At 38.4% G+C, this 25,543-nt stretch overlaps 7 protein-coding genes across 11 annotated transcripts; 5 read left to right on the top strand and 2 right to left on the bottom strand.

Moving 5' to 3' along the window:
• The first annotated feature begins 3 nt into the window (after window positions 1-3).
• LOC18018716 (subtilisin-like protease SBT4.8) lies at window positions 4-2,876 on the top strand. Of its 5 annotated transcripts, none has more exons than XM_024156200.1 (9): window positions 4-122; window positions 241-335; window positions 454-518; window positions 591-843; window positions 918-1,410; window positions 1,503-1,744; window positions 1,836-1,947; window positions 2,020-2,233; window positions 2,335-2,876. In XM_024156200.1, exons 1-9 carry the CDS (start codon window positions 24-26, stop codon window positions 2,874-2,876), a joined length of 2,115 nt encoding a protein of 704 aa, XP_024011968.1. In that variant the 5' UTR covers window positions 4-23. The 5 variants fall into 5 exon arrangements, with proteins under 5 accessions (XP_024011968.1, XP_006401033.1, XP_024011969.1 ...); XM_006400970.2 differs by having other exon boundaries at window positions 427-518; XM_024156201.1 differs by having other exon boundaries at window positions 427-518; window positions 2,020-2,247; window positions 2,379-2,876.
• A 1,742-nt stretch (window positions 2,877-4,618) lies between these two features.
• Window positions 4,619-6,156, top strand: LOC18018715 (transcription factor MYB119). Its single transcript, XM_006400969.1, has 3 exons — window positions 4,619-4,953; window positions 5,082-5,208; window positions 5,335-6,156. Exons 1-3 carry the CDS (start codon window positions 4,619-4,621, stop codon window positions 6,154-6,156), a joined length of 1,284 nt encoding a protein of 427 aa, XP_006401032.1.
• Window positions 6,157-6,469: 313 nt separating this feature from the next.
• Window positions 6,470-8,704, bottom strand: LOC18018714 (cytochrome P450 86A1). Its single transcript, XM_006400968.2, has 2 exons — window positions 7,522-8,704; window positions 6,470-7,052 (listed from the first exon to the last, which is right to left on the bottom strand). Exons 1-2 carry the CDS (start codon window positions 8,659-8,661, stop codon window positions 6,651-6,653), a joined length of 1,542 nt encoding a protein of 513 aa, XP_006401031.2. The 5' UTR covers window positions 8,662-8,704; the 3' UTR covers window positions 6,470-6,650.
• A 1,232-nt stretch (window positions 8,705-9,936) lies between these two features.
• LOC18018713 lies at window positions 9,937-10,454 on the top strand. The gene has a single exon (XM_006400967.2). It carries the CDS (start codon window positions 10,035-10,037, stop codon window positions 10,341-10,343), a length of 309 nt encoding a protein of 102 aa, XP_006401030.1. The 5' UTR covers window positions 9,937-10,034; the 3' UTR covers window positions 10,344-10,454.
• A 445-nt stretch (window positions 10,455-10,899) lies between these two features.
• LOC18018712 lies at window positions 10,900-14,219 on the top strand. Its single transcript, XM_024156933.1, has 4 exons — window positions 10,900-12,016; window positions 12,103-13,146; window positions 13,198-13,772; window positions 13,866-14,219. The coding sequence occupies exons 1-4, from the start codon at window positions 10,900-10,902 to the stop codon at window positions 14,217-14,219; spliced, it is 3,090 nt and encodes a 1,029-aa protein (XP_024012701.1).
• A 1,446-nt stretch (window positions 14,220-15,665) lies between these two features.
• LOC18018711 (agamous-like MADS-box protein AGL82) lies at window positions 15,666-16,559 on the top strand. The gene has a single exon (XM_006400965.2). It carries the CDS (start codon window positions 15,675-15,677, stop codon window positions 16,557-16,559), a length of 885 nt encoding a protein of 294 aa, XP_006401028.1. The 5' UTR covers window positions 15,666-15,674.
• A 1,924-nt stretch (window positions 16,560-18,483) lies between these two features.
• On the bottom strand, window positions 18,484-20,699 carry LOC18018710 (transcription factor DIVARICATA). The gene is made up of 2 exons (XM_006400964.2): window positions 19,508-20,699; window positions 18,484-19,048 (listed from the first exon to the last, which is right to left on the bottom strand). The coding sequence occupies exons 1-2, from the start codon at window positions 19,957-19,959 to the stop codon at window positions 18,628-18,630; spliced, it is 873 nt and encodes a 290-aa protein (XP_006401027.1). The 5' UTR covers window positions 19,960-20,699; the 3' UTR covers window positions 18,484-18,627.
• Between the last annotated feature and the right edge of the window lie 4,844 nt (window positions 20,700-25,543).

Raw genomic sequence — 25,543 nt, 5'->3', positions numbered from 1 at the left:
GATCATTCATCTAAAAGAAAAAGATGGCGAACCGAGCAGCTTCCTTTTGTTTCCTCTCATGTGTGATTGTCTTGTGCTTGAGTTCAGTGTCAGCAGTCACAGATGATCGTCAAGATAAACAAGTATATATGTTATTATAATTACAGATTATCAAGTTTTTTTTTTGTTTACTCCTATTATGCTATGATGATTAATGATCGATGATGATGATAACGATGATAATATATATTATCCATGAAGGTGTATGTCGTCTACATGGGTTCACTACCGTCTCGAGTGGAATACACACCAATGTCGCATCACATGAGCATTCTTCAAGAGGTCACAGGAGAAAGGTGAAATTTTTATTGATTCATTCTCTAATCATTGACTATTTTACGTTATGAAGGCTCTAACAAGTTACATATACATATGTATATACGCTAGTTCGAACGATGGTCGTTTGGTGAGAAGTTACAAGAGAAGTTTCAACGGGTTCGCGGCCCGACTTACTCCGACAGAACGAGAAAGAATGGCCAGTGAGTGCTCTTATGCGCAATTTTGTTGACATGGTTAGATAATTAATTAAAACCGTTTTATGTTTCTCTTAGAAATCGAAGGAGTTGTTTCTGTGTTCCCGAGCAAGAAGTTACAAATCCATACGACTACGTCTTGGGATTTCATGGGGCTAAAGGAAGGAAAGAATACAAAACGAAACTTGGCCGTAGAAAGTGATACTATTATTGGTGTCCTAGACACTGGGATTTGGCCGGAATCAGAGAGCTTCTCCGACAAAGGCTTTGGTCCTCCTCCTAAGAAATGGAAAGGTGTTTGTTCCGGCGGCGCAAATTTCACATGCAACAAGTAATGCTCTCTTTATTTATGTTTTAGAAGAGTATCGTTTTAGGAAGAGATTAATGTGTTTTACAATGTTTCAGCAAGTTGATTGGAGCAAGAGACTACACACGCGAAGGAGCTAGAGACAGCCAAGGCCACGGTACACACACAGCGTCCACTGTGGCTGGAAACGCAGTCGCAGGCGCAAGCTTCTTTGGAATAGGTAATGGAACGGCGAGAGGAGGCGTTCCAGCATCTAGAATCGCCGCTTACAAAGTCTGCGACTCCACAGGGTGTACCTCGGAAGCTATACTGTCTGCTTTCGATGACGCAATAGCAGACGGTGTCGACCTCATCAGCATCTCCCTCGGGGGAGACGACGACGAGGCCTCTAAGTACGAAAAGGACACGATTGCGATCGGGGCTTTTCACGCTATGGCCAAAGGGATTCTCACTGTGCACTCTGGCGGTAACAGTGGTCCGAATCCGGCTTCTGTCTTGAGCGTAGCTCCGTGGATGTTAACCGTTGCAGCCAGCACCACGAACCGCGGGTTTGTCAGCAAAGTTGTTCTTGGAAACGGCAAGACACTTGTCGTAAGTGTCAAGTAACACTCATTACTATCATCATATAGTAGTATCTTCTTTGTTCCTTTTAATTACGAGCGACTCTTTGTTTCTGAAAACAGGGGAAATCAGTGAATACTTTTGATCTAAAAGGAAAGAATTATCCACTTGTGTACGGAGAATTTGTTGAAGAACCTGAGGTCAAGGGAAAAATCTTGGTGAGCGGATATTCAGTTAGTTCAGAAATAGCCGTTGCATCCATAATTAAAGACTATCTAGACTATGCATCCGTCAAGCCTAGGCCACTCTCTGCTCTATCACAAGATGACTTCGACTATCTTGTCTCTTACGTTAACTCCACAAAGTAACAAAGCGATCTTCTCTCTAATCTTAGACGTACGTTTGCCCAAAGATTCTCCTTCTTTGTCCTGATCTCTGTGTGTTTGTTTCCTCAGGTCTCCGCAAGGCACTGTTTTAAAAACTGAGTCAATTTATAATCAGATAGCTAATAAAGTTATTTCCTTCTCTTCTCGCGGTCCAAATACCGTCGCTGTTGATCTTCTAAAGGTAACATTTATTTTTTGATCTTTGTTCTCTTTAGTTTACCGGTGTGAGACACAAAGGTTGATTGTAATGCAGCCGGATATAACAGCACCAGGAGTAGAGATCCTCGCTGCTTATTCACCTTTGGCTCCACCATCTACAGATAACAGCGACCAGAGACATGTGAAGTATTCTGTTCTGTCCGGAACTTCAATGTCTTGTCCACACGTTGCAGGCGTGGCTGCGTACGTCAAGACTTTTCATCCTCAATGGTCTCCTTCCGCTATCCAATCTGCCATCATGACAACCGGTAAACAAAATTTCGTATCCAGCTTTTACTTTCTTGTATCACAAGTAACCATCTTGTTAATAAATCTGATTCTTATACGGCCTTTTTAATCAATCTCGCAGCTTGGCCAATGAATGCTTCTGGAACTGGGGTTGCATCGACCGAGTTTGCCTATGGAGCTGGACATGTCGACCCAATAGCCGCTCTAAATCCTGGTCTTGTCTATGAACTGGACAAAGCAGACCACATCGCCTTTCTCTGCGGCTTGAACTACACTTCGCAAACCCTTAAACTCATTTCTGGTGAAGCCGTCACTTGCACTGGAAAGACCCTACCAAGAAACCTTAACTATCCTTCAATGTCGGCTAAACTTCCAGGATCTGATAGCTCCTTCACCGTGACTTTCAATAGAACCGTCACAAACCTCGGTACCCCCAACTCTACATACAAATCAAAGATTGTCCTGAATCACGGATCTAAACTCAGCGTTAAGGTGTCCCCTAGTGTCTTGTCTATGAAGTCGGTGAACGAAAAACAGGCTTTCACGGTGACTGTTACTGGCAGCGGTCTCGACCCAAATCTGCCTTCGTCTGCAAATTTAATCTGGTCTGATGGAACACATAACGTGAGAAGCCCCATTGTTGTCTATACTGATGGTTACTGATGAGGCATTATCAGTTCACCATATTCATATATCATCATAATAAATCATTTTGTTTGTTCTAGCTGCCTCAACATTGATGTTCTTTTTTAGTATGGTAAGAACATATTGTCTGTCTCAAACACAATCTAACCTGTAATTCAACACCTTATAAATTATGGTTGTTGTCTTGTTGACAGAAATTTTATTAAAACGGATGGTTATTACCATTTGTAATGATTATATGTTTATGGTCCTGCCTATATACTATTAACTAGAATTCGTTTTTTTTTTCTAAAGACATTGGTGATGTTGCTTGTTTGAATGATTTAGACACAACGATCTCTGCTACAAATCGTCTTATGAAATGAAAGTAAAAAAGAGTAAAATCATGAGTTTTATTGCGAACAAGTTTTCTTACATAATAGATATCGTTCAATAAATCCATTTTTCAGCTTATTGTATAGAACGATATCAGTATATTATATATGTAGATATCAATATATTATAGTTATCAAAATTTCTAGTCTTTTCAGCTTATTGTTTTAAACTTCTCTCGTAGCTTAATGAGCAAACATCAATGAAAAGGTATCAATTTTTGGGATTACAAGGTATAGTTTAAAACTTATAAGCAACAGATAAAATTTTCAATAATAGGTTATACCTCAATAATTAAATGCTGTTGGATGGACTTAGACTACTCCTAAATTTATCCTTTGAAATAATTGCAGTCAACTAATAATTAATTTATATTGCATAGCTATATTACCATGTTTTCTGCTTGGCACCAAATAAATTATCATTGATGGTCTCTCCATTTACCACTTCGTCAGTTACAAAGTTACAACAAAAAATTATACTTGGACAATTTCATAAACTAACCTTTATTTACATTCTAGGTTAGCTTATCCCACGCCACGAGGATATGATCGTCTTTTAAATCTGAATAATTTAATTAAAAGTACAACTAGCTAAAGATGAACTCGGTACTCTTTCTCTCTTAACTTCCATATTCGTTACTGTCGGAGAGAGATGAAGCTCAAAAGCTACAAAATTATAGCTTATTTTTATCAGCCGTCCGATCTGTTAGTTAGCCTTTAGATTCTCTCAGTTTACACTTGGCATATTACCCGGTCTTGACTAGCTCACCATATTATTATTAGCCTTAGCTATTAAGGATATTATTATCTATTAGAAAATATTTTACTTATACTGCAAAATGAAAATAAAAAAGACTAACTTCATGATTTTTGTTGCCAAACCTGCGGTCTTTACAAAAATATTGGATATTGTTCTATAATCGACTTATATTATTTTGGTCGCTCGTAGATATTGTCTTTTCAATAATAATAGCATCATATATAGTATATATAATTATGAGAAATGAGAGAAGCTTTTGGAGAAATATCAATTTTAAAATTTAGTGACTAATAGGTCGAGATCCATATGGTAATCAATTGAATATCAATATTTTTTTCGTTATCAGATTCTGGAAGTCGTCTTAGCTTATAGCTTTAACATCAAAGGCAAATATTGTTTTTTTGTTTCATTATTTTTTTTGTATAAACTAAAAAACAAAAACTCGAGAGCTAGAAGGTTAGTTTTATATTTTAAAGAAATTATCAGAATTAATGGAATTTAATGGGTCATTCATTACTTTGAATTTATATAGCAACTCATTAAGTTCTCTCATACTACTGTTACGAGCTAAACTCTCTCCGTCTTTGTACTCCTCTCCATTCTACTAAGTTTTTTTTTGTTTTTCCATGGAACACCGACGCCTTGTCCATGGAGCTGCGCCTCCGTTAACCGCCGTGGAGAGATTCTTATATGGCCAAAAGAATGATGCCTTGTTTTCCAAGAAACAAGAGTGTTCTAGAGACCGATCGATCCTGAAGAAGACAACGGCGATGGAGATTAAAAACGACAACAAAGAGAACATGACGTTTGGCCCGAGGAAGGAGAAACACTTGGTCGTTAATGGCCGAAGCCCTACAGGGGACATGGTCATTAAAGATGCAACCAGAGATTATCAAAACAGTACTAAGAAGCGACCATACAAGAATCTTATCAAAGGGCAATGGACGGCGGAAGAAGATAGGTATTTAACTATATATATATATATATATATATATATATATATATGTCTATGTAAATTGATTCATGCGTCGATATATATGAGAGTCTGAAAATATATTTATGCGTTTGTAAATATGAACATATATATAGGAAGCTGATAAGGTTGGTGAGGCAACATGGGGAGAGAAAATGGGCAATGATCTCGGAAAAACTTGAAGGAAGAGCAGGCAAACAATGCCGTGAGAGATGGCATAATCATCTCCGTCCTGATATCAAGGTTTTTTTTTCTAGATCTACCTATGTTTGTATAAACATCTTTTCTTTATAACATATATAGTGTTGTCTTGATCTAGGGTTCAACATAAGTATCTCTTTACCCTTTTGTCGATTTTTTTTTTTTCAGAAAGATGGATGGAGCGAAGAAGAAGAGAGGATTCTTGTAGAAGCACACACGAGAATTGGGAACAAATGGGCAGAAATCGCTAAACTCATACCTGGGCGCACCGAGAACTCTATCAAGAACCATTGGAATGCGACTAAACGACGCCAAAACTCAAAACGCAAACAAAAACGCCAAACAAACGCGGATAACAATGATAGCGATCTCTCTCCATCAGCTAAAAGGCCATGCATTCTCCAAGACTACATCAAAAGCATCGACAATAATGATACTAACAAGGGCAATGGCGAGAACAAGACTGAGAATACCATCAGTGTTCTTTCTACACCGAATCTTGATCAGATATATTCTGATGGAGATTCTTCATCGTCTGTCCTTGGCGATCCATATGACGAAGAGCTGGTTTACCTACAAAATATCTTTGCAAACCACCCGATTTCTCTTGAGAACATTGGTTTGAGCCAAACTTCTGATGAGGTAAACCATTCTTCATCATCTGGATTCATGATCAAGAACCCTAAATCTCACAGCAATGTTGAAACGCATCATCATGATCAGGCAATGGTCGCAGTTCCTGCTAATACACCGCACCTTGCGTCTGATATCTACTTGTCTTATTTGTTGAATGGTACGACGTCGTCCTACTCCAACCCTCATTTTCCGTCTTCCTCATCGTCTGCGTCATCCGCCACCGTAGAGTTCGGAGGCCACAGCGAGTTGCTTGTGCCTCAAGCTAACTCTACAAGTGAAAGAAAAGAGATGGATCTGATAGAGATGCTTTCTGGTTATATTCAAGGTAGCAACACCTGCTTCCCACTGTTCTAGCTACTCATTATGCTCATGTGATGTCATATGATCATCCTTACCATTATGATCATTCTCTATCTTTCTCTTCCTTTGTTTAATAATTGATTTTCTTAGAACTTTCTTTATGATCATCCTTAATTTCTTCAATTTCGGGTTTAAGCTTTCGGTATTTTTATTTACTTTTCATTTTATTAAGTTATGTTGTTCAAGTAATTAAGTGGTTGTTTTAGCTAGAGATGAGTTCGATATTGATTCCCACTTACGTTACGAAGTTGGTATTAATCTAAATTGAAGTCCACTAATTCAATAAAATTCATACTCAAGGTTCATGCGTAACCACTAGACTTTTATTCAAAAAGAGTTGAACAAACTTGAACAAACAAAGGCATAAAACGTATTCTTTAGGTGGAGAAAACATAGGAAAAGTAAGTAAATTGCTTATAAATATAAATTCAAATGACAAACATATCCCCCAACCTCAAACATATTTACCACAATGCCCTTAGTTTTAATCATGCAATCACGTCACCACGAGGTTGCAAGTAGACACGTAGCCCGTTCTTCATGAAGAGCGTCAGAGACATCTTCTGCTCGACGCGATGACCGGGAACAGGAAACAGCCGGTAACGGAGGAGAACGGCTGAAGCTACCGACTTCATCTGGAGATAAGCCAAGTCTTTGCCCAAACAAGTTCTTGGTCCGGCGTTAAACGCTACGAACTTGTAACCATCCTTCGGAGTCTCGAACTGGTCACCTTTGGCCGTGAGCCACCGTTCTGGACGGAACTCGAGACAATTTTGGCCCCAAATCGTTTTCATCCGTCCGATCGCATAAATCGAGTAGGTTACCGTCGAGCCTCTTGGCACGAATGTCCCGTCGGGCAAAACATCGTCGTCTACGACGTACTTGAAATCCTGCTCATTTGGAACATTACTAGGCGTTACATGGATTATTTATTACCAACTATGAGGAGTAACAAGATATATAGAAAAAAATAAAATGGTTGTTTTGCGTTAATTCTGCCATGTTCTTTTTGGTAAACAATTATTCAATAAATTAAAAGTTAAATGTGATTGTAACAGTCATTTGATACTACCTAGCTGCCTAGGTCTTACGAAAAAACAAAATCTGTGATATTCAGCTTAAAAGGATAAATTTATGGAATTAGTTAGTCAACTAGCTAGTTATATTCAGAGATTTATTTCAGGAACTTTTATGAAACCTAGTATATATATTTGGACATCATCAATATTTATGTAGTAAATTTACGTCTCGTATGCAAATTTCTCCTCCCCCTATGCGGCTATGCGTTATGTATGAATTATTATGTATCCATGAACGGAATAAATGGTTTTTTAAATAAATGATTATATATGTATTCACCTGAGGCACAGAAGGGTATAAACGCAGCGTTTCAGCCAAAGCAGCCTTGAGGTAAACGAGCCTATCTGCCTCGTCGAACTCTAACGGCTCCTCTGTCCACTTTCCTTGATCATCACCACGTGTCTCCTTCAGAACCTTTGATAACTCATCAACGATCTTCTTCTCGACCTCAGAGTTATTCATTACGAGCCAAAAGAACCAGCTCAAGGCCACAGAAGAAGTGTCTCGACCCGCAAGAACAAAGTTAAGCGCGATACGCTGAAGAACATCTGTCTGAAGAACGTTACCGTTAGCGTCACGTTTCTTCAGAAAACGCGATAAAAGATCATCGGAAGGGGAGTTTTTCCGGGCGTCGATTGCGTCGTTCATGTAAGTCTCAACGATTTCAAGGCTCTTCTTGAGCTTATCCTCCGATCCAATCCCCATCGCTTTCTGAATACGCCACAAGAAACCGGTATAGAGAAGCCTCTTTAGAGTAGCTTCGGTAGCCGTGTCAAAAGCCACCGAGAACGGATTCTCCGGAAGATCAGGAGATAGCGTCTCCGGGTCTTTCCCAAAAGTCAAACCACAAATGTTGTCAAAAGTCAACCTCAAAAACAAATCTTGGAGGTCAACCGGTTTGTTGTCCTGAACGGCACGGTCTAATATAAGCCATAACCGGTTCTTGATCGTCCCGTTAACCCACCGAGCCATGGCTTGTCTAAGAGTCCTAGTTGTGAACTCAAGCGCTGCGGTCTTACGTTGCATAAGCCACGTGTCACCGTCGCTGTTGAAGATTCCTTGTCCCAACAGATCGTGGAAAGCAGCTCGCCACATCGGACCTTTTGGGTAGTTATCAAATCGTGTCTTCAGAATATGCTCGACGTTTTTTGGGTGACACGTCACGGTGTAAAACCCTTGCGTCTTGGCCACGAAAGGTATCACCATGGTGCTTGTTTGGTACGTACCGCCAGTTGCTCGGAGGTTATCGGCAATCCAATCATGGACTCTGTTCCGGTTCGCGATTAGAAACGGCATGCTTCCGACGATAGGTAAGACTTTGGGACCAGTTAGTCTCCGGGAGAGGAAGTAGAACCAAAGAGCGTAAACCGATAGAGCGGCCACGGCGTAGCCGGTTAAGGTAGGGCTTAAGGCTTCCATTTTTCGGTTTATGATTTTTGTTTTTGTTGTATGGAGAGATAAGAGATTGGTGAGAGACATATATGGTGAAGGAGAGGGATGTGTTTATATATATGTTAAAAAGGAGAAATATTTTTACCATAGGCTATAACAAGAAAGGTTTGATTTTGTATCAATTAGGAGAAAGTAGCTGGGAAATTTTAATTTGGGTCGATAAGAATATTGCGTTTGTATAGTTTGGGATAAAACAACACGAAAGCATATAATAGTTGAGTTTAAGATTTTTTTTTTTATTTTTTCCAGCGTCAAGATATTTTATTATTTTTCGTCTTTTAAGTAATGTGCACCAAATACTTATGTATATTTTACATGCTTATATCAAAAAACTGAGACTAAAAAAAAAGATTTATAGAATTAATTAGACCAATGATTTTAGGACACTGACGAACTCAAGTACTCTGATGGTCAGAACTTCCATGCAATGTGTAATCAAAATGAAATAAGCATTCCAATTTCACATGATATCTCTTTAATGATTTATTTTTTTAAATAGTAGCACGAATTTAGCTGTGGATAAATACTTTATTTATATGAAACAATACTAGCCTAGCAACGGGATCTTTTCTTCGAGAATAAAGATTTGGTCAATGGCAGTTAGCCCATTCTAATAAACGGGGTTTGACTCGAGTCGAACACTTAACTAACACACGCATGAGAAAGATTTTGACAACAGCATTAAGAAAATGAACGTAAAAGCACAAAAACAAAAATACTAAAACATCTATACTATTAACAAAAGACTAAGAAAACGCAACGGAAAAAAATAATCAAAAATGGAAAAGTTCATATGTGGTTGAATTCGGGCGTTACTATAGTGGCATATGACTCAAAATTCATTTGCTTTTATTTTTCGCGTTATAGGTAAGGTTTTAGTCTAACAAAAACAAATTATTTACGAAACATATTCAATTCATCAATTGATTGATATAAAATTAGATAATCGCTTTTTTAGCTTAATCAATAATCATACAATAAGATATTATGTACAAGAAGTATACAAATACATTGACCTATTACAAAGCCCATTATCCATAACAAAGCCCAAAACCTGCTCTCATCGAAATGCCACATTCATCATATCAACATACATAATCTCATCACCATCATCAACATAATCAACGGTTACATAAACGGTAGAAAAAGAAAGAGAAATAAAGGATAAGACACTTGTGGAGACCTCGTGTCAGAACGATCCCACGGCTCAGATTCACCCAAAAATCCAATCCCTTTGTTGACTTGTAGTAACATTAGCCACAAGAAATTAAACACAGATTACAGTGTCAAAGAAAAAGAAGAAGAAGAAGAAGAGAGTTACAGAGCAGAAGACAAAAAGAATGGTTTCTTCATTACTAATGTCCTTTGCTCCGGCCACCGTGAGGTGCTTTGCCACGGGTGCGAAAGGAACCAGCAGCAACAGCACCGCCACGAAAGAAGAGAAAAGTATCATCGACTTTGTTCTTGGCAGTTTAACGAAGCAAGATCAGTTTTACGAGACCAATCCTCTCCTCAAAAAGGTGGACGAGAAAGAAGGAGGCACCGGAGGTAACGGTGGCCGGAAAACAGTTTCCGGCGGAAAGAACTCGGTGGCAGTGCCACAGAAGAAGAACGGTGGCGGCTTTGGTGGTCTCTTTGCCAAGAAATGAGAAAAAACAAAACTAGTAAATGTGTTATCTATGTACTATGAATTTCGAAAGTTTCATTATTGATTTTTCGTACATTGACATATAAAAAGCTTCATGTTGTTGAAATTTCATGTTCTTAGCTGATCATACTAATTCGACCCAAAAAAAAAAAAAGCTGATCATACTGAAAATTTTATTATATTTTTGTTAGCTTAATTCAATTAAAGATTGAGGAATTTCTGAGGACAACATCTATTGAGAAAAAATTATTTCTCTCGGTTAACAAACGAACTTTGTTTTCTGTTTTGTCGTTTCAATTCCTCTCTCTTTCTATCAAACAAAACATGGAAAGAAGGAAACCAAAATTTAGAAAACTTTAACGTCCTGAAACAGAGGATCTCCAGACAATGCATGCTGTCTAAATTTGGAAACCCCATTTATCATTTTTTTTTTCTTTGATGCCAAATTCTTTGCTAGCTCTTGGAAGAGAAACAAGAATTAAACCTTCCAGATATTGATCTTGTATCAAAATTGATCTCTTATCGATTTCCTCTGTTGGAATTTGATCGTATGGAAAATGGGTATTGACGCAAAGGAATCATGCGCAATAATATGGAAAATCATTGGGTTCTCGATGAACACGAGCATCAAATTCATGAGAAACCACCCGGTTTTGACAGGGGTTTCCATTTTCTTACTCGCGCTATACATTCTCCTCCCTTCCTTGTTGTTCTTCTTGATATACTCGTCTCCGGTTCTTGCTTGTGCCGTAGTGTACGCTCGAGAGAAGCTGGGATTGAGATTCTCTACCTCGCATAAGCCGTTTCCCTCTCCGGGGCCAAAGAGCACTTGTGGAGGAGGAGATAAGAAATGTCACTTGAGACAGCAGCGAAGTGTTCGACGAAATGCTCGAATGAAAGTCGAAGAATGGGATTCGCAGACAAGCGAGGAAGAGAAGGACAAAGTCATCTTGACTTCTCTTTACAATGACCTCCTTGGCCGTACACCGCATTTCGAGGAGTCTCCAAAAGCAGAAGTAGAGACCCCTGTAGCAGAAGAAGACAATGATGATAAGTCTTTTGCTGAGCAAGATTCAGGGACGTCTTCTCTAGATTCCGGTGATTTAAAACCAAGGGTTTGCAACTGTGAGATCAATGAAGACGGTGAATTTGATGGTAAAGAAGAGATGATGAGCAATGTTAATGAACATGGGATTTCAGAGATTGAGAGAAACAGGAGACTAGAGAGTCTAATCGCTAGAAGAAGAACAAGAAGACTCTTTAAACTAGCTTTAGATCAACGGAATAAGCTTCAGGGTGAAGAAACAACTACCCCGACGCAGAGCAACAGCCTTCAAGTTACGGTTCCAAGGAACAATAACAATAACCCTTTTGAAAAACGTCGTAATTATCCATGGGATACTACTGTTACGGGATTGCAGGTTCCTGGCTCAGCGCCTTCTGTGATGTTACAAGGGAGAAACCCTTTTGATATTCCTTATGATCCTCAAGAGGAAAGACCTAATCTTACTGGAGACAGCTTTGATCAAGAGTTTTCATTGTTTAACCATAAAGATATCTTCTTTTGTCGTCATGAGAGCTTCTGTCGCTTTGCTCTTTTCTCTCCAGAACATGCTCAGTGCATGAACAGCCCAGTTGCTGCTTCAGACATTTCAGCTACTAGGAAACGTTTAGGTTATATGTCAAATATTTTCTCATTACTAAAGTCGCTGTTTGCATTTCTCTGTGAATAAAGTTTTTTTCTTTTTTTCGGTCTACAGATTTGGACAATGAATATATGGATCATACTGAACAGAACCTGCCCTGTAATGGCAAAGAAGCTTCAATAGAGGTCGACGATAATAGCGTTGAGAGTGGGAAATACGGAGAAAGAGAGGTGGAAATGAATGATGAGACAGATTCAAACAAAGAAGAAGGTGCTAATTCAAGTTGTTCAGAAGAGAGTGAGTCGGAACTCAGCCGTTTCAACAACGCAGAGCTCAGGGAAGCTATATGCCACTCGATGGATAATTATCCTGGTTTTCTTGTGAACCAAACAAGAAACACTATTCCAAGCACATTGCCTAGAGGGTTAGTAGCGCCTAGACTCGATGATAACAATGTGTTTTATGCTCGTAGATGCGCAAATTCGCACAGTCGAACATTTTCCGTTGCCTCAGATATGCAAGTTGAGGTTTCAGAGGTTGGTTCACCTCCTACGACAGTTGATTGGCTTGATGACTGGTCTAATGGAGGGGAATCTTACACTTATGATACAGATATTGACAGAGAAATCATCCGCGGTGAAGAATCGCGCAAGAGGGTCTCTAGCCAATGTGAATCAAGAAGTGGAATTGGATCAAAAGGAGAGAATAGTGAGCCAGGGACTAAACCAGATCAGAAGGGTGTTGCAGATGAACCCCTTAGAACGATTGATGATATGTCATTGTTAGATAGAAGAAACCAAACTGAAGAAAATCTTGAGCCTAAGCCTTCTAGTTCTAATGATGTGTCCAACCCTACAAGCTCTGGGAAGTTTGAAGGTTTGTTGTTCCATACAAGTGCGTCATTGTCGTCTATAACAGAAGAACCTGAATCAATCTTGGACTCGATCATTGGGGCAAACTCAGATAACTGCTTGACTAAAGAATTAACTGACCATATATCTCTAACTTCTCTAGATTCATCCACGAAGAAGTCGATTGATGATGAAGTTGTTGATGTGCAACAATTGAAAAATGATGATCTTTGTGGATCTCCTAAGGTTATTGGTTCAAATATCATTGACCTTCAGCAGAAAGACCAAATATTGAATAGCATTCAAGAAAAAGATGATACAGAGATCAATATGAAGAAGTATGAGAGCTCAAAACCAAGGGAATATGAGTCAACTCAGAGCTTCTCGGGTGCTACTTTGGACACTCCCTGTATAGAATCATCTGAAAGGGAGATAGAAGAAGAAGAGGAACCAAACTTAGACAATTTTCCTGAGGAGTTAACAAAACAAACAGACAATGAGGTACGTCAAAGCGACTTGAAGAGTTCTCCAGGCCATGTTCTTACAAAATTACTAGAAAGTGAGGTCATGGAAGAGAATGGTCCGGAAATAGTCAAAAATATTGATAAGAATGCAAAGCCTATGGAGCAAGAGAAAACTCATGACGTCTTGGAAGCATCTTCGAGCCATTCTCATACACAATTAGTTGAAGACTACGGAAATGCAGAAAATGATAGTGATGTGATACTTCTGCAAGTTCAAGACGGTAATGACTCAATATTGGATGAGTCAACTGATCAGGAGTTCTCTAAGGAAGGAGACATTTCCGGGTTATTGAAAGAGTTTTATGCTGAAACGATACAAGATTGCAACAATAAAGCCAATGATGAGGAAGAATCAATAGTTTCAGAAGACAATCATAACTCGCAAAGTTCACAACCATGTACTCAACAGGTTTGACCCTCTATTCTAGTCATCTTTCTCAGATATTATCTTCTTCCACTGTGGTTGGTTTTTGATTTGAAGTTTTGTATATCCAATGAATAGCGCGGTATAAACTCTTCCGAAGGAATATCACCAAGAACATTGGAGAACACCCAACAACCAGCGCATGATGATGATATTGCCCCAAACACCGTCTCTCAAGATATTGTTAAAGATACATTTTCTGCAGATGCCAATGACCCAACTGCTGCTGAAAGTCATGATGAAGAGAATCTGAAACCTGATGAGCAAGTTGGAGAAGCTATGGAAAAGGAATTAGAGCTTAATTTAGAATCAATGGACCATAAGACTAGTTTAATCGCTACTGAAGACGATGAAGAATCCAAGAAATTGATTGGGGCAGTGCACAAAGCAGACACCGAAACAACAAAAGACAGCAACAGAGTCTTAGGTTAGTCGTAAATTCAGAGTCTTTATACAAAAACTGTGAATATTACATAAATAATCAGACACTGTTTCATATTGATTATATTAATAACCAAATGCTTGTTATTTTGCAGAAGATTAACGTATTGATCAATACACAGAAGATATAATAAGTAACGCTGCACATAAGGTACACCAGATTGAAGAGTTACTAATCGTAGATAATTCTTGTCAAGAAATATGTTGAGAATTCTTTTTAGAAAATGGATTGATTTATAACAGAGGAAACAAATGAATGTTGTATCATTAATTAATGGATTTTGTAAATGTAATCTCTTTTTTGGTAATCTTTAGAGATAGTTATTTCCTATGAACATACTAAAAGAAGAACTACTAGCATGTTTATATGGTATAAAGAAACATGTCGGAAGAACAAGGGAAACGAAAAAAAAAACATTTGGTGTATCGCGCACACTTCCCAAAGTAAGATTTCAATATACTCATATCATATACAATTCTATTATGAAACGAATTCAATTTTCTATAATAAGAAATATATCAAATCATCTAACTAAAGAAGAAAAACTAAACAAAAATTAATTGTCTTTTAACTTTTTGTTTTCCTTGGTGGCATCTCGAGTTAGTACATTTTCCATTTTGGCAAACTAAATATTCCATGTTTAATAGTTCTTTCCTAAACTCTCAATCTTCATTTAATGGTCATATCTTGTGATTTTGACCTCCTTCCTTAAATACAAACTAAATCAAGCTCAATATAAAAATCTCACATATATATATTCACCATCATCCCGACAGAAGGTAAAAAAAGTGTTTTCCATAGTCACTCGTTGAAAGTTCGCTTTGGTTACCAAGTAAGAATACTATCTACCTATATCAATCCTTTAATTTGCATAAGTAATTTATGAAGATGTTCATTGATTAAGCTAAAGGGTTTTCATGCATGTACCGTTTGTCTATTTGTTCTGGCGTGGGATTTTCGTACGGCTTCTGTATAAGGTTTTGAGAAAATCAGTTAAATTTATTCAAATTATTTTGGACAGATTTGATTTGCTAAGTCTCATTTGGATTTTTTTTGCTACTGTGTGGGTTTCGGGAATTAGCTCCCACTTCTTGGATTCCGACTTTTGGATTTGCGTTTCCTGGATAAGCTGGGAATAAGTTTCAGTTTTCTTTTACAATATCATATATATGGTTTGTGATGTGGGAAAAAGTTTCAGTTTCATATCATATGACTCGAATTATTGTTTTATACGGTGATTTATATATTCTCAATAACTTGGGGTTAAAGTGGCTTAAAGAAATAAGATCTCTACAATCTGAATTTTAGAAAACATAAACTATTGTTCACAAACATATCAACTCAAAATATTTGTGTCTATTTATGATTTTTTTGGTAAGAAAGAGGTTGATTATATATGTTTTATATGTTTTTTGTAATGTCAATAATTAATCAGGTTAAAAAGAATGACTAGGGAAAAGATCATTGTGGACAGACAAAGGATAGCGAACGATAAGACAAGGATAACAACTTACAAGAAGAGGAAAGATTGTCTTTACAGGAAGGCAGGAGAGTTCTCAACTCTCTGCGGCGTCCAGACATGTCTCATCGTCTACGGTCCCACCAAAGCCACCGATGAGGTTGTTTCCGAGCCTGAGATATGGCCAGACGAGACCAAAGCCAGAGACATCATACGCAGGTACAGAGACTCAGTGTCTAACAGCTGCAGGAAAGAAGCCCACGTGGCGAATTTCGTTAACGATCTTGGAAAGGCAAAGGGGATGGAGAATAAAACTAATAAGAGAGTGAAGAGAAACCATCATAAGTTTTGTAGTTGGGATGAGAAACTAGACAAGTGCTCACAAGAGCAGCTACTTGGGGTTTTCGATGCCGTAACTAACAAGTTACAAGAAGCTATATTGAGACAGGATCGTATGATTAGGGCTCATCATCAAGCCATGGAGACACCATTCCCTCAGATTTTGATGGATCCACATTACATGTCACAATACTTTGCTGAGCAGCAGCAACAGCTGATGTTGGCCAATTATAATAATCTAGGTTTCCCAGTGTTCTCATCTCAAGATGATCAGATTCAAACGGACCCGAACCTCTTGGAGAATTTGACCGACTTAGGGTTAAATCAAGGCTTGATGATGTCAAAGGGAAACGATGGTACTCAGTTTATGCAGAGGCAAGCACCTTATTATAATCTTGAACCGGTTGTACCGAGGTCAGCAACTTTTAATGCTAACCCGTTTCCGGGTTATCAGGGCTCGTTTAATATTCCTTGGAGGTTACCCGGTAATCAAGTTGGTGCATGGGACTTTTTGGAGAAGAAATCGCTTTGAGTGATGGAGCTTAATTAGTTTTTAGGGTTTTTATATTATAATTTTGTTTCTGCTGGTTTTATTTGTGCATGATGACTTTTGTCAAGCGTTTTTTTGACATAATCATCATTTTTCTTTTACATTCTAAAAAGGCTTCGGTTTTAGGTATTATGTACGTTTATTCAAAACAATAAACAGAAGAATAAAGTATACAATTAGTTTTGATGTGCATGCCAGAAATTTGAGTTGAAATTCCATAAAATTTAAGAAAAAAATACCACTTATTTCAAACTGATTTACGATTCAGAAAAATGTGAACTATACAATCCAAGAAAAACAAAAAAAAAAAATCATTCAGAGAAAACGGAAAACTATCATACGTGAGCCAATACAGTTGAGTCGTCTTAGTGATAGAATGAGTTCGGCGAATCCACAGGGTTTGTATGTGATGTGACCGTACGTAATAGTGTCTCATCAAAAATTATGTCGTCACATATGGATGATTCCATCATCGACGATTCTTCGACAAATCTGCTGTAGATATGCATGTGATCGCCGTATATGACAGCCAATACACATCTCCTAAGAAATATATATATTTTTTTTTTTGCTAAAATCTCCTAAGAAAGTTGTTATCAATTATAAGAACAGATTAAATATGAATTTGATTTCATCTCTTAATTAACCACCATTCAGTTAGAGTGTTAATGATATATTTAAGGTTAATGGTTACTAAAGATATGTAGCTTCATGCTCTATACAAAAAAAAAAGCTTCATAAGAATAAATATCTACAACTTCATTTTCATTCTAAATTTAAAAAAAAAAAATCATTTTCTTATCTATTAGTCAGTTATGTAGCTTTCATTCTTATATGATTAAAGAGTGGTTCTTTTTTAGCCAAGCAACACGCTGAATAAATATCTGCAATGTTTATTGAAAGTGGTCACACAATTCATGGATTCAATTCCAAATTTCTTTGGTTATACGAAAAAAGAAAGACAACAAGATATTAGTGTCTATAACTAGCATATCTATCGCTTTCTTTAATCAGTTCTTTGAAAAAAATGTGTATATATGACAGCCCATACACATTGTTTTTAAACATTGTCCGTTGTTATAACATCAAGTGGTTGTTGAAAGCATAGTTGGTTGATTAAGACGAACAATGAATAATTCCATATTGTGATGTATAAGTTATTCAACATTAAACGACAAAATTTGGATATTAGAGATGACCAAGCTTGTGTCTTTTTGAGCCTTTTTGCTGCAACTTGTATAACATAAATATTTTTATTTCTATTTTTTCTATCAACAACTAACCTAGCGGATTTTAATTTTCTTTGTGCATAATATCACATATATATGATCGAGTATTGTTTCTCATTTATGTAAATATTTTTTATGTAGAAAAAATGATTGTTAGTTATACCAAATATAGTCTGTTATATGAACACATCCTAAATAAAAGAATATATTTGTGTTGACATCAAAAATTAAAAATATATGGTAGTATGCACAATAAATATAAGTTATTTTGTCAATACCATAATCATCTATCTACCGATTCGACTGCAAACCAATTCGATAGAACTGTGGTTTCTGACCTGGACCACCTGGTCCAATATGAAACCAAGCCCTTATATCCAATTTTTAAACCAAACCTACATCCGACCATGATTCGACCCAGGGTAAGAAAAAGGTTAAAACCTGACTCAAATCAACGGCAAAATCATCTGGATTTGGGGCTGGTTTAACGTGATTAAGGATCGAGCAAAAAGAGAAAAAAGAGTTATGTTCGTCGAAGGAGAGGTTAATATTAATACCTTTCAGTTGTTAACCACTGATAATATATTATTAACTGCTTAACGCTGTAGCTGAGTCAAAACATAGGGGACAAAAACATTTAACAATTTAACTCAGAAAATTTAGGCACTGTCACGAAATTTTATTAATCAACTATTTTAAATTTGGAATCAATTAAAGCAATGGACGTTTATTATACAATTTTCAAATACGATTGTTTCGTCCATATGAAAAATTAAGAATTTAACTTACACCCTTTAATTAGAGATCGATCACCACTCGCGCTATAGCTGAAACATTGTGTTCTGCGCGTCGTAGCAAGAATCTGCGTTGTTAAACGCTCCAAGCAGAGCCTGTCCGTACGAGTGAACGCCACTAATAGCGTTTCCAATCGTTATGTTGAAGGCATCCGCATGCGTTCCATTGTTGTCCGTTTGGCTCCAAGGAAACGCGGTTAGCCTTGAACGCTGTTCTTGTCCGACGATGGAGCTCTTGTTGGTCTCCAAAGAAGCTTCATCTTCGAGATTCACGGTGGTTATGTCGTGAATGCTTGCTCGTCTCTTGTCCTTGCCGCCGGAATGCTGCCGGATAAAGTATTTTTGGGCGTGACTAGCCACTTGCGTTGGCGTTCGAGTTATCACAAAGTTCCGAGATATGTTCCTCCAATCTCCTTTCCCGTATTTCTTCAAACCCATTAGAAATAGCCTGAATATGCGACAAATATCGAACCAAAGATAAACTATATTCATTACAAAATACTATCAAAATGTAAATAGAATCTTTATCCATAATGGTAATAATTAATGAGTTACGTATGTTAACGTCATATATATGGTTAGGACATATTTATTAAGCTATATATTTAGCATAGTCGCAACTTTGTTAAACCAAACTACGATTATGCTTTGTGCATGTATTTCTTCATGAATATATATAGACTGTTTGTGACAAATATCGAATCAAGATATTTTCATAAAGTTATATACACTATAATTAAATTGAAAGTGTCATTCTGAAGCTATAAACAACGCGAAACTTGGATACTTTTCTATAAATTGTTCAATTTATAATAATGCATGATTAGTGACCAAAATTTATGACAATGACACAATATTCCGGTTTAGTTTCAATTTCTAATCAACCGGAAACAGAACAGAGGCTTACTTGTGTTCTTCCTCTGTCCAAGGAACGCCTTTCTTCCGCTCCAGCTCCGGCGATCTACCGGCCGGCGAACGTTTATTACCTACCTGGTGACCGAGTTTGAACCCGTTACATCCGCCGCCGCCGCCACTGGCCCAGTCCAGAGTGAAAGGCGAGGTGATGTAGCCAGGAACCGGGATTAAACCGGCCTCAATGCTACTGACGTCAGCTTCCAGCTCATTATACTGTTTGATGACGTCACTCACGGTCTTTCCCGGAATCACCGCCGCTACTTTCTGCCACCGATCGGGAGTGTTGTCGTCGTAAACCGCCAGAGCATTTTCGAATGCCTTGTTCTCCGCCGCCGTCCACGTAGCAACCTCGCCAGAAGCTGCGACGGCGACGTTGCTCTTCGTCTCTTCCATGAGCCAGTTCCCACCGGACACGTGCGACGTCGTCGGTCTCAGAATCTCCATGTCCAGAAAAACAAAAATAACTAGCTCTGTTTTTTTTGTTTCTTTTGGTTGTTTTACGATTTGCAAGAACAAGTCATACCGACATGGTTCAACGGATTTACGGGATTAGGCTCAATAAGATCCCAAAATGTTTTAAAAAAAAATTGGGTTTATTGAAGAGCTAAGACTAAGAGAATCAAAGGAAGAACACAACAATCACTGTCAAATAATACTTCATTTTTATTTTGATTAGAGAAATCATCGGAATTTCTTTGAAGCATTGCTAAGACCCACTTCAAGGAATCTTAAAAAGTTTGAAACTTTTGGAAAAGAAATGAGAAAATCAAGGGAATCAATAGTAAAAATCTAGGCAAGATCTGGGTAGTGAGTCTTAAAAAGAGAATTTTATTTGGGTATTTCTGAGATTTTGCAGAAGAAGGAAAACAAATCTATTGGTTTTCCAGAATTGGTGGAACTAAAGCATGAGTGGGTTTATTAAGTATCAGAGACTCCGAGTTGAGATTTAAAGATCTGGGTGTGGATAAAATTTCTCGGGAAAATAAACATATGGCTACAGAAAATGAAAAAAAAAAAAAATTTAATATCGAAGAAGCTACCTTGGAGCTTACCCAATTTGGAAAACTATAACGTGCAAGAAGAAGCAAATTAACCCATAAATGGAAAGAAAATGAAAACCAGAAACCAGATTCTAATATCTATCTCGTGTTAAGAAAAAGAGAGACAGAGAAGTAGGCAGAGAAAGGGAGACGATGATTTGGGCTCTTATAGTTCTGTTCTTGAGGAATTCAATTTTAGGTGATGCTAGTATTTTTTTTTTTTTCCTTTTTACGGAAAATAAAGATTGGATCGGTTTTACTCCTCTTTTACTTTTTTCTATGTCACCTTACATTGTAATATTCCTGCTTAATACGCAGTTAATATATGTTTCCACTTACATTGGTCTTGAGTTAACTCAAAGTTATATAAATCTGATATAGTTTTTCCCTTTTTAATGTAATTATTATTTATTTTTTTCTTAATCATTAGCTAGATTTAGTAGTCAAATTGTTTGTCACCGTTATAACCATCGTTTAATAGTCAGTGCCATCAAACAACATATTGTTTTACCGTTATCTTTAAAGGCTTTCTTTTTAACTGTTATCTTTCTAATTGGCAAATTATGTGATCCGTTTATTAAAACTATAGCTACTAATCGGACCCTAAAAAATTATCGCTTTATTTTTTAATGAAAATTTCATTAAGATGGAGTGTGTTTAACTGTTTATACTATTTAAATGTCCACGATAAAAGTATAAATGGCATTACAAGTTGAGAATTCGAACTAAATGTATAGCGATTGAATTGACAAAAAAAAAGTGTGCAGTCTTATAAATTTGAATTGTAAATACTGCCAAGTAAAGTTTAGTTTGGTCATTCTAAGACATGAAAAAGAAAATATAAAATTGGAAGAAAAATTCCGTGACTGTTATGATTACAAACACTCTGATATGTTGTGAAATACACAAATAATTGTCATTGAGAAAAAAAAGGAAAAAACTATTTTATAAAAAAAAATTAAATCACGCGAAGTTGACATTTTCTGGGAGTATACGATGCCTCTCGGAGAACATTAACAAATTTTCAACATCCTCATAAAATAATACTATACAACTACTATACACACAAAAAAAAACATTTACTTTACTGATACTGCTGCATACTTTTATAATTTTTTAATTTCACTGATTACGTACAGACAGTTGATATATTTTTATTCTATTTTCGCAATTTTGGGATTTTCTGTGTCAGATCGGGAAAAAAAAAAAGCAGCCGCCAAATGAACGGTCGAGATCAGCGGTAAATTACATGGCCAAGTTGTACAAAGGGGTCCACGTGAGATGCGCGTTTTGCATTATCATTGGTCGGTCTCCCACTTTAATTGTTTTTTTTTTGGCTTTTAAGATCTCGAGGAATCTGTTTTCTCCATTGTGATTTGTTCACGTGGTAGATTTATGTACGTTAGATCTATCTTATGTGATTTAATGAAAGAGTAGACACGTACGATCTTCGATGGGGCTCTCAAGTGGTTTGGTAACGTTCACAGTGCCGTTTTTGGAGTCGAAATTGTAAAACCAGTGAAACAGATGTAACACACACTTGGGAATGTAAGAACCTTTTGCTCTTTTATTAGAAATCACTTAGACAATTTCTTAAAGACTTGTCTAATCAGAATTACACGATCTTGCACACTGCAATTCGACACTGACCAATTCCTAATCTACCCAAGTCCCACACAATAACAGTTGTGTCACACTAGCCTAGTTCGCTCACCAAGAACCCTAACCTTTCTCTCGTAGTTTCTTGTAAGCTCTCAATACAATCTGTGAACGGCCAACCTTCTTCTAGGTTTCCTTCACGTATATATATCCCCTTCATCTCCTGAGTTGGCGAATATACTCTTTCCTTTTGTTGAGATCTTCAACGATCCTCCGTATCTTCTTTCTTGTGATTTGGTTTGCTCCTCACGTACTCTTTTTCTTCACCTCCACTCAGCTGCTGCCACGTGGTTATTCATGTTCTTCCTCTTTCCCGCGTCTTCATGTTGTGTTACACATCTCGCCTTGATGTGCCACACAACCTCCAGAATCCTGATCTTACATTCTCCCCCTTTTTGTCTGAATGTGTCACGTCAAGCCTCCTGCATCAACACGGCTATAGAAACTCAATTACTCTCCTCACTCTCTGTCTCATCTCCCTGCTGCTCCCCCTCAGTGTCTGACTCTTTGTCCTTTGCAGTATTGTCTCGCGAGCCATATTCTCCCCCTGCTTGAGTGCACATTTAGAACAAAAAAAACAGTAAAAAAAAAAACAGCATTGTCCGTTGCACCAAGTTAGACTACTTACCTTTGAGACGCAGTTGAATGCGCTTAACCCAGCGTGCAAGCTGATCCAAATCTGCTGTCAGAGTAGGGAGAGCTTCGGATTCGTCACCATCTGAACCTTTTCCAGCTTTCTTGTCCAGTGTGATCTTCAGAGGAAACCCTTGGAGTGGCTGATCACCACGATGACCTGGGATCATCTTCTGAAATTTCAGCATCTGAAAGATCAGATTTGGAAACATCAGCTTGAGATTGACTTGCTCAGGCGTTCGGGCAATGGCAAGGATCTGTTCATACACCAGAAGACCAAAGTTGAACCGTCGGCCTTGGATGAGAGAAGCCACAAACTTGACTCTGTCTTTCACCATGGTGGTGTAATTCGTCGTGGGCATCCAATTACGACAGCAAAGCTTGTACAGGACTCCATACGTGGGTTGAAGATGTTTGGAACCAAAATCCTCCCAACGATTCTTTCGGCCTCCGGACACAACCCGAACCGCCTCTTCGATGTTCATCTTATCCCATTCACCAGACGGCAGATCTTCTTTGATCAGGAACATGCGATTGATGATGTCAGGTGTGAACTCGTACATCTTTCCCGAGCCGCAGCAGACGCAAAGTTGTCTCGCGAATAACGCAACGGACGAGTCAGCTCAGGATGCATGCGCTCATGAGTGACAGTAGCGGCTCGAATTGCGCGGTACCGGGTATCTTGATCCTCATACAGCGCGCACACTCGTGCTCGGTCATCATCGGAGCCACCAAGCATCTCCTCATCACTGGATTCCACGAATGGATTGGAGAACAGATCTCGCGGGTCTTCAAAGTACGCCGGAGGGTGTGAGGAACCACCGGTGTTTTGACTCTCCCCATCGCTGCTATTTTCTTCATCGGAGATGACCACTTGTTCCTTTCTGGAACGATGAGCAGTTTTCTTCTTCGCAGAGAGACGTCGAAGAGCAGTGGCAAGTGTCTCCGAGTCCGCAGGTTCGCGACGAGAGGCTTCAATGGCAGAGGCCATGAGCTTGGAGGATTGAAGTCTGGTGGTTCGCGGCATCGTCGGGCAGAGTGAAATCGGCGAGGTGAGCAGAGACTCTCCAATGCGTCGCACACAATTAGGGTTTTGTGGCACACCAAACGTCAGCAGCCCCTAATAAACCAGCGGGAAACTAGAAGCACAGCTAAACACATACATTAGCCCAACACCAAATGGGCTTTAGGCCCGAAAAAAATCATCATAGATTTCTCACACAATTATGAGCTACATTACACACACAAAGCAATTTAACACACCGGCAAAGCAAACACAGGCAACACAAGGAGAATCCCATTAAGTGACCCATGACAAAATTGAGCACGCAACTCTAGGCACGACGGACGAATAACGGACAAGACATTTCACCTATGTACAAAAAGATCGAGATGAATACCAATGTAAAATTAGATGGGAAGAGAAGTCTACCTGCGAGCACAATGATGCAGCCAATCCTTCAGCCGAAGTGCTTTCACATCATTAGTTATTCTCAGACATTCTTTGTGCTTCAACCCGTGAGAAGACTCAGACATCCTTAACTTAAATCACCCGAGAGTTCGGACCAAATGTCTACTCCTCCGCCAGACCATGAGACACTACACTTTGATGGATACACAGGAGTAACACACTCCACTCTGAGTCCCCTGTATTTTCTTTGTGCTGCATTCCCTCATCTGAGGAGCATTCACACATTTCTTTCAGGAGATTATGTTATCCTGTTTCTTTTCACACTTCATTTTGGGGTCCTCAGAGTGTGTTGTTAAGCCGTGTTGTTATGGCCTTTGCCTGATTGTGCTGCATTCCCTCAGCTGAGGAGCATTCACACACTTCCAACACCCATACATTCAGACTGGTATAGTGAATAATTTCTCATAGCTCGGTCCGTACTCAGAGATGATTTTGGCCAATCCTGTCAGTGATCAGTGCCAGATATGAAATGTTTCAGCATCCCAATCCCGCATGAGTGACAATCATCTTGGCAGGACATCACAACTCTCCATCACTAGACATTCACACACAAGATTCCCTGAGACAACTTGCTCAGCAGAAGGTGTCAATAGCATATACATAAAACCCGATTATTTACACTTCTACATTGGCTATCACCTCGACTAGAGAATTATTGCTCACACACACCCAACGCCTTTCGCAGATAGAGAAAGGTGTTGAGATCGAGCGGTTTGGTGAATATGTCTGCAAGTTGGTGCTCAGATGCTACATGCTTGATAATGACAAGTTTCTCCTCAACTAAGTCTCTCACAAAGTGATGCCTAATGTCTACATGCTTAGTGCGTGAGTGTTGGACTGGATTTTTAGTGAGATCTATGGCACTTTTATTGTCACAATGCACAAGAAAAGGATCATTATGGATACCGTAATCGGCGAGCATTTGACGCATCCACAACAGCTGTGTGCAACAACTTCCAAGAGCTATGTATTCTGCCTCAGCTGTGGAGAGTGATACACAGTTCTGCTTCTTGCTGTGCCACGAAATCAAGTTGTTTCCCAGGAAGAAACAACCTCCAGATGTGCTTTTCCGGTCATCAAGACACCCTGCCCAATTTGCATCACAGAACCCTGCAAGATTTGTGTTAGTCTCAGTAGAGTAAAAAATACCATAGTCAAGTGTACCTCGCACGTATTTGATGATACGTTTGACTGCGGACAAATGAGATTGTCGAGGGCTTGCTTG

The sequence above is a fragment of the Eutrema salsugineum genome, unplaced genomic scaffold (assembly GCF_000478725.1).
Source record: "Eutrema salsugineum unplaced genomic scaffold, Eutsalg1_0 scaffold_2, whole genome shotgun sequence".
Classification (NCBI taxonomy): domain Eukaryota; kingdom Viridiplantae; phylum Streptophyta; class Magnoliopsida; order Brassicales; family Brassicaceae; genus Eutrema; species Eutrema salsugineum.
This window is presented reverse-complemented; position numbering and strand designations above follow the sequence as displayed.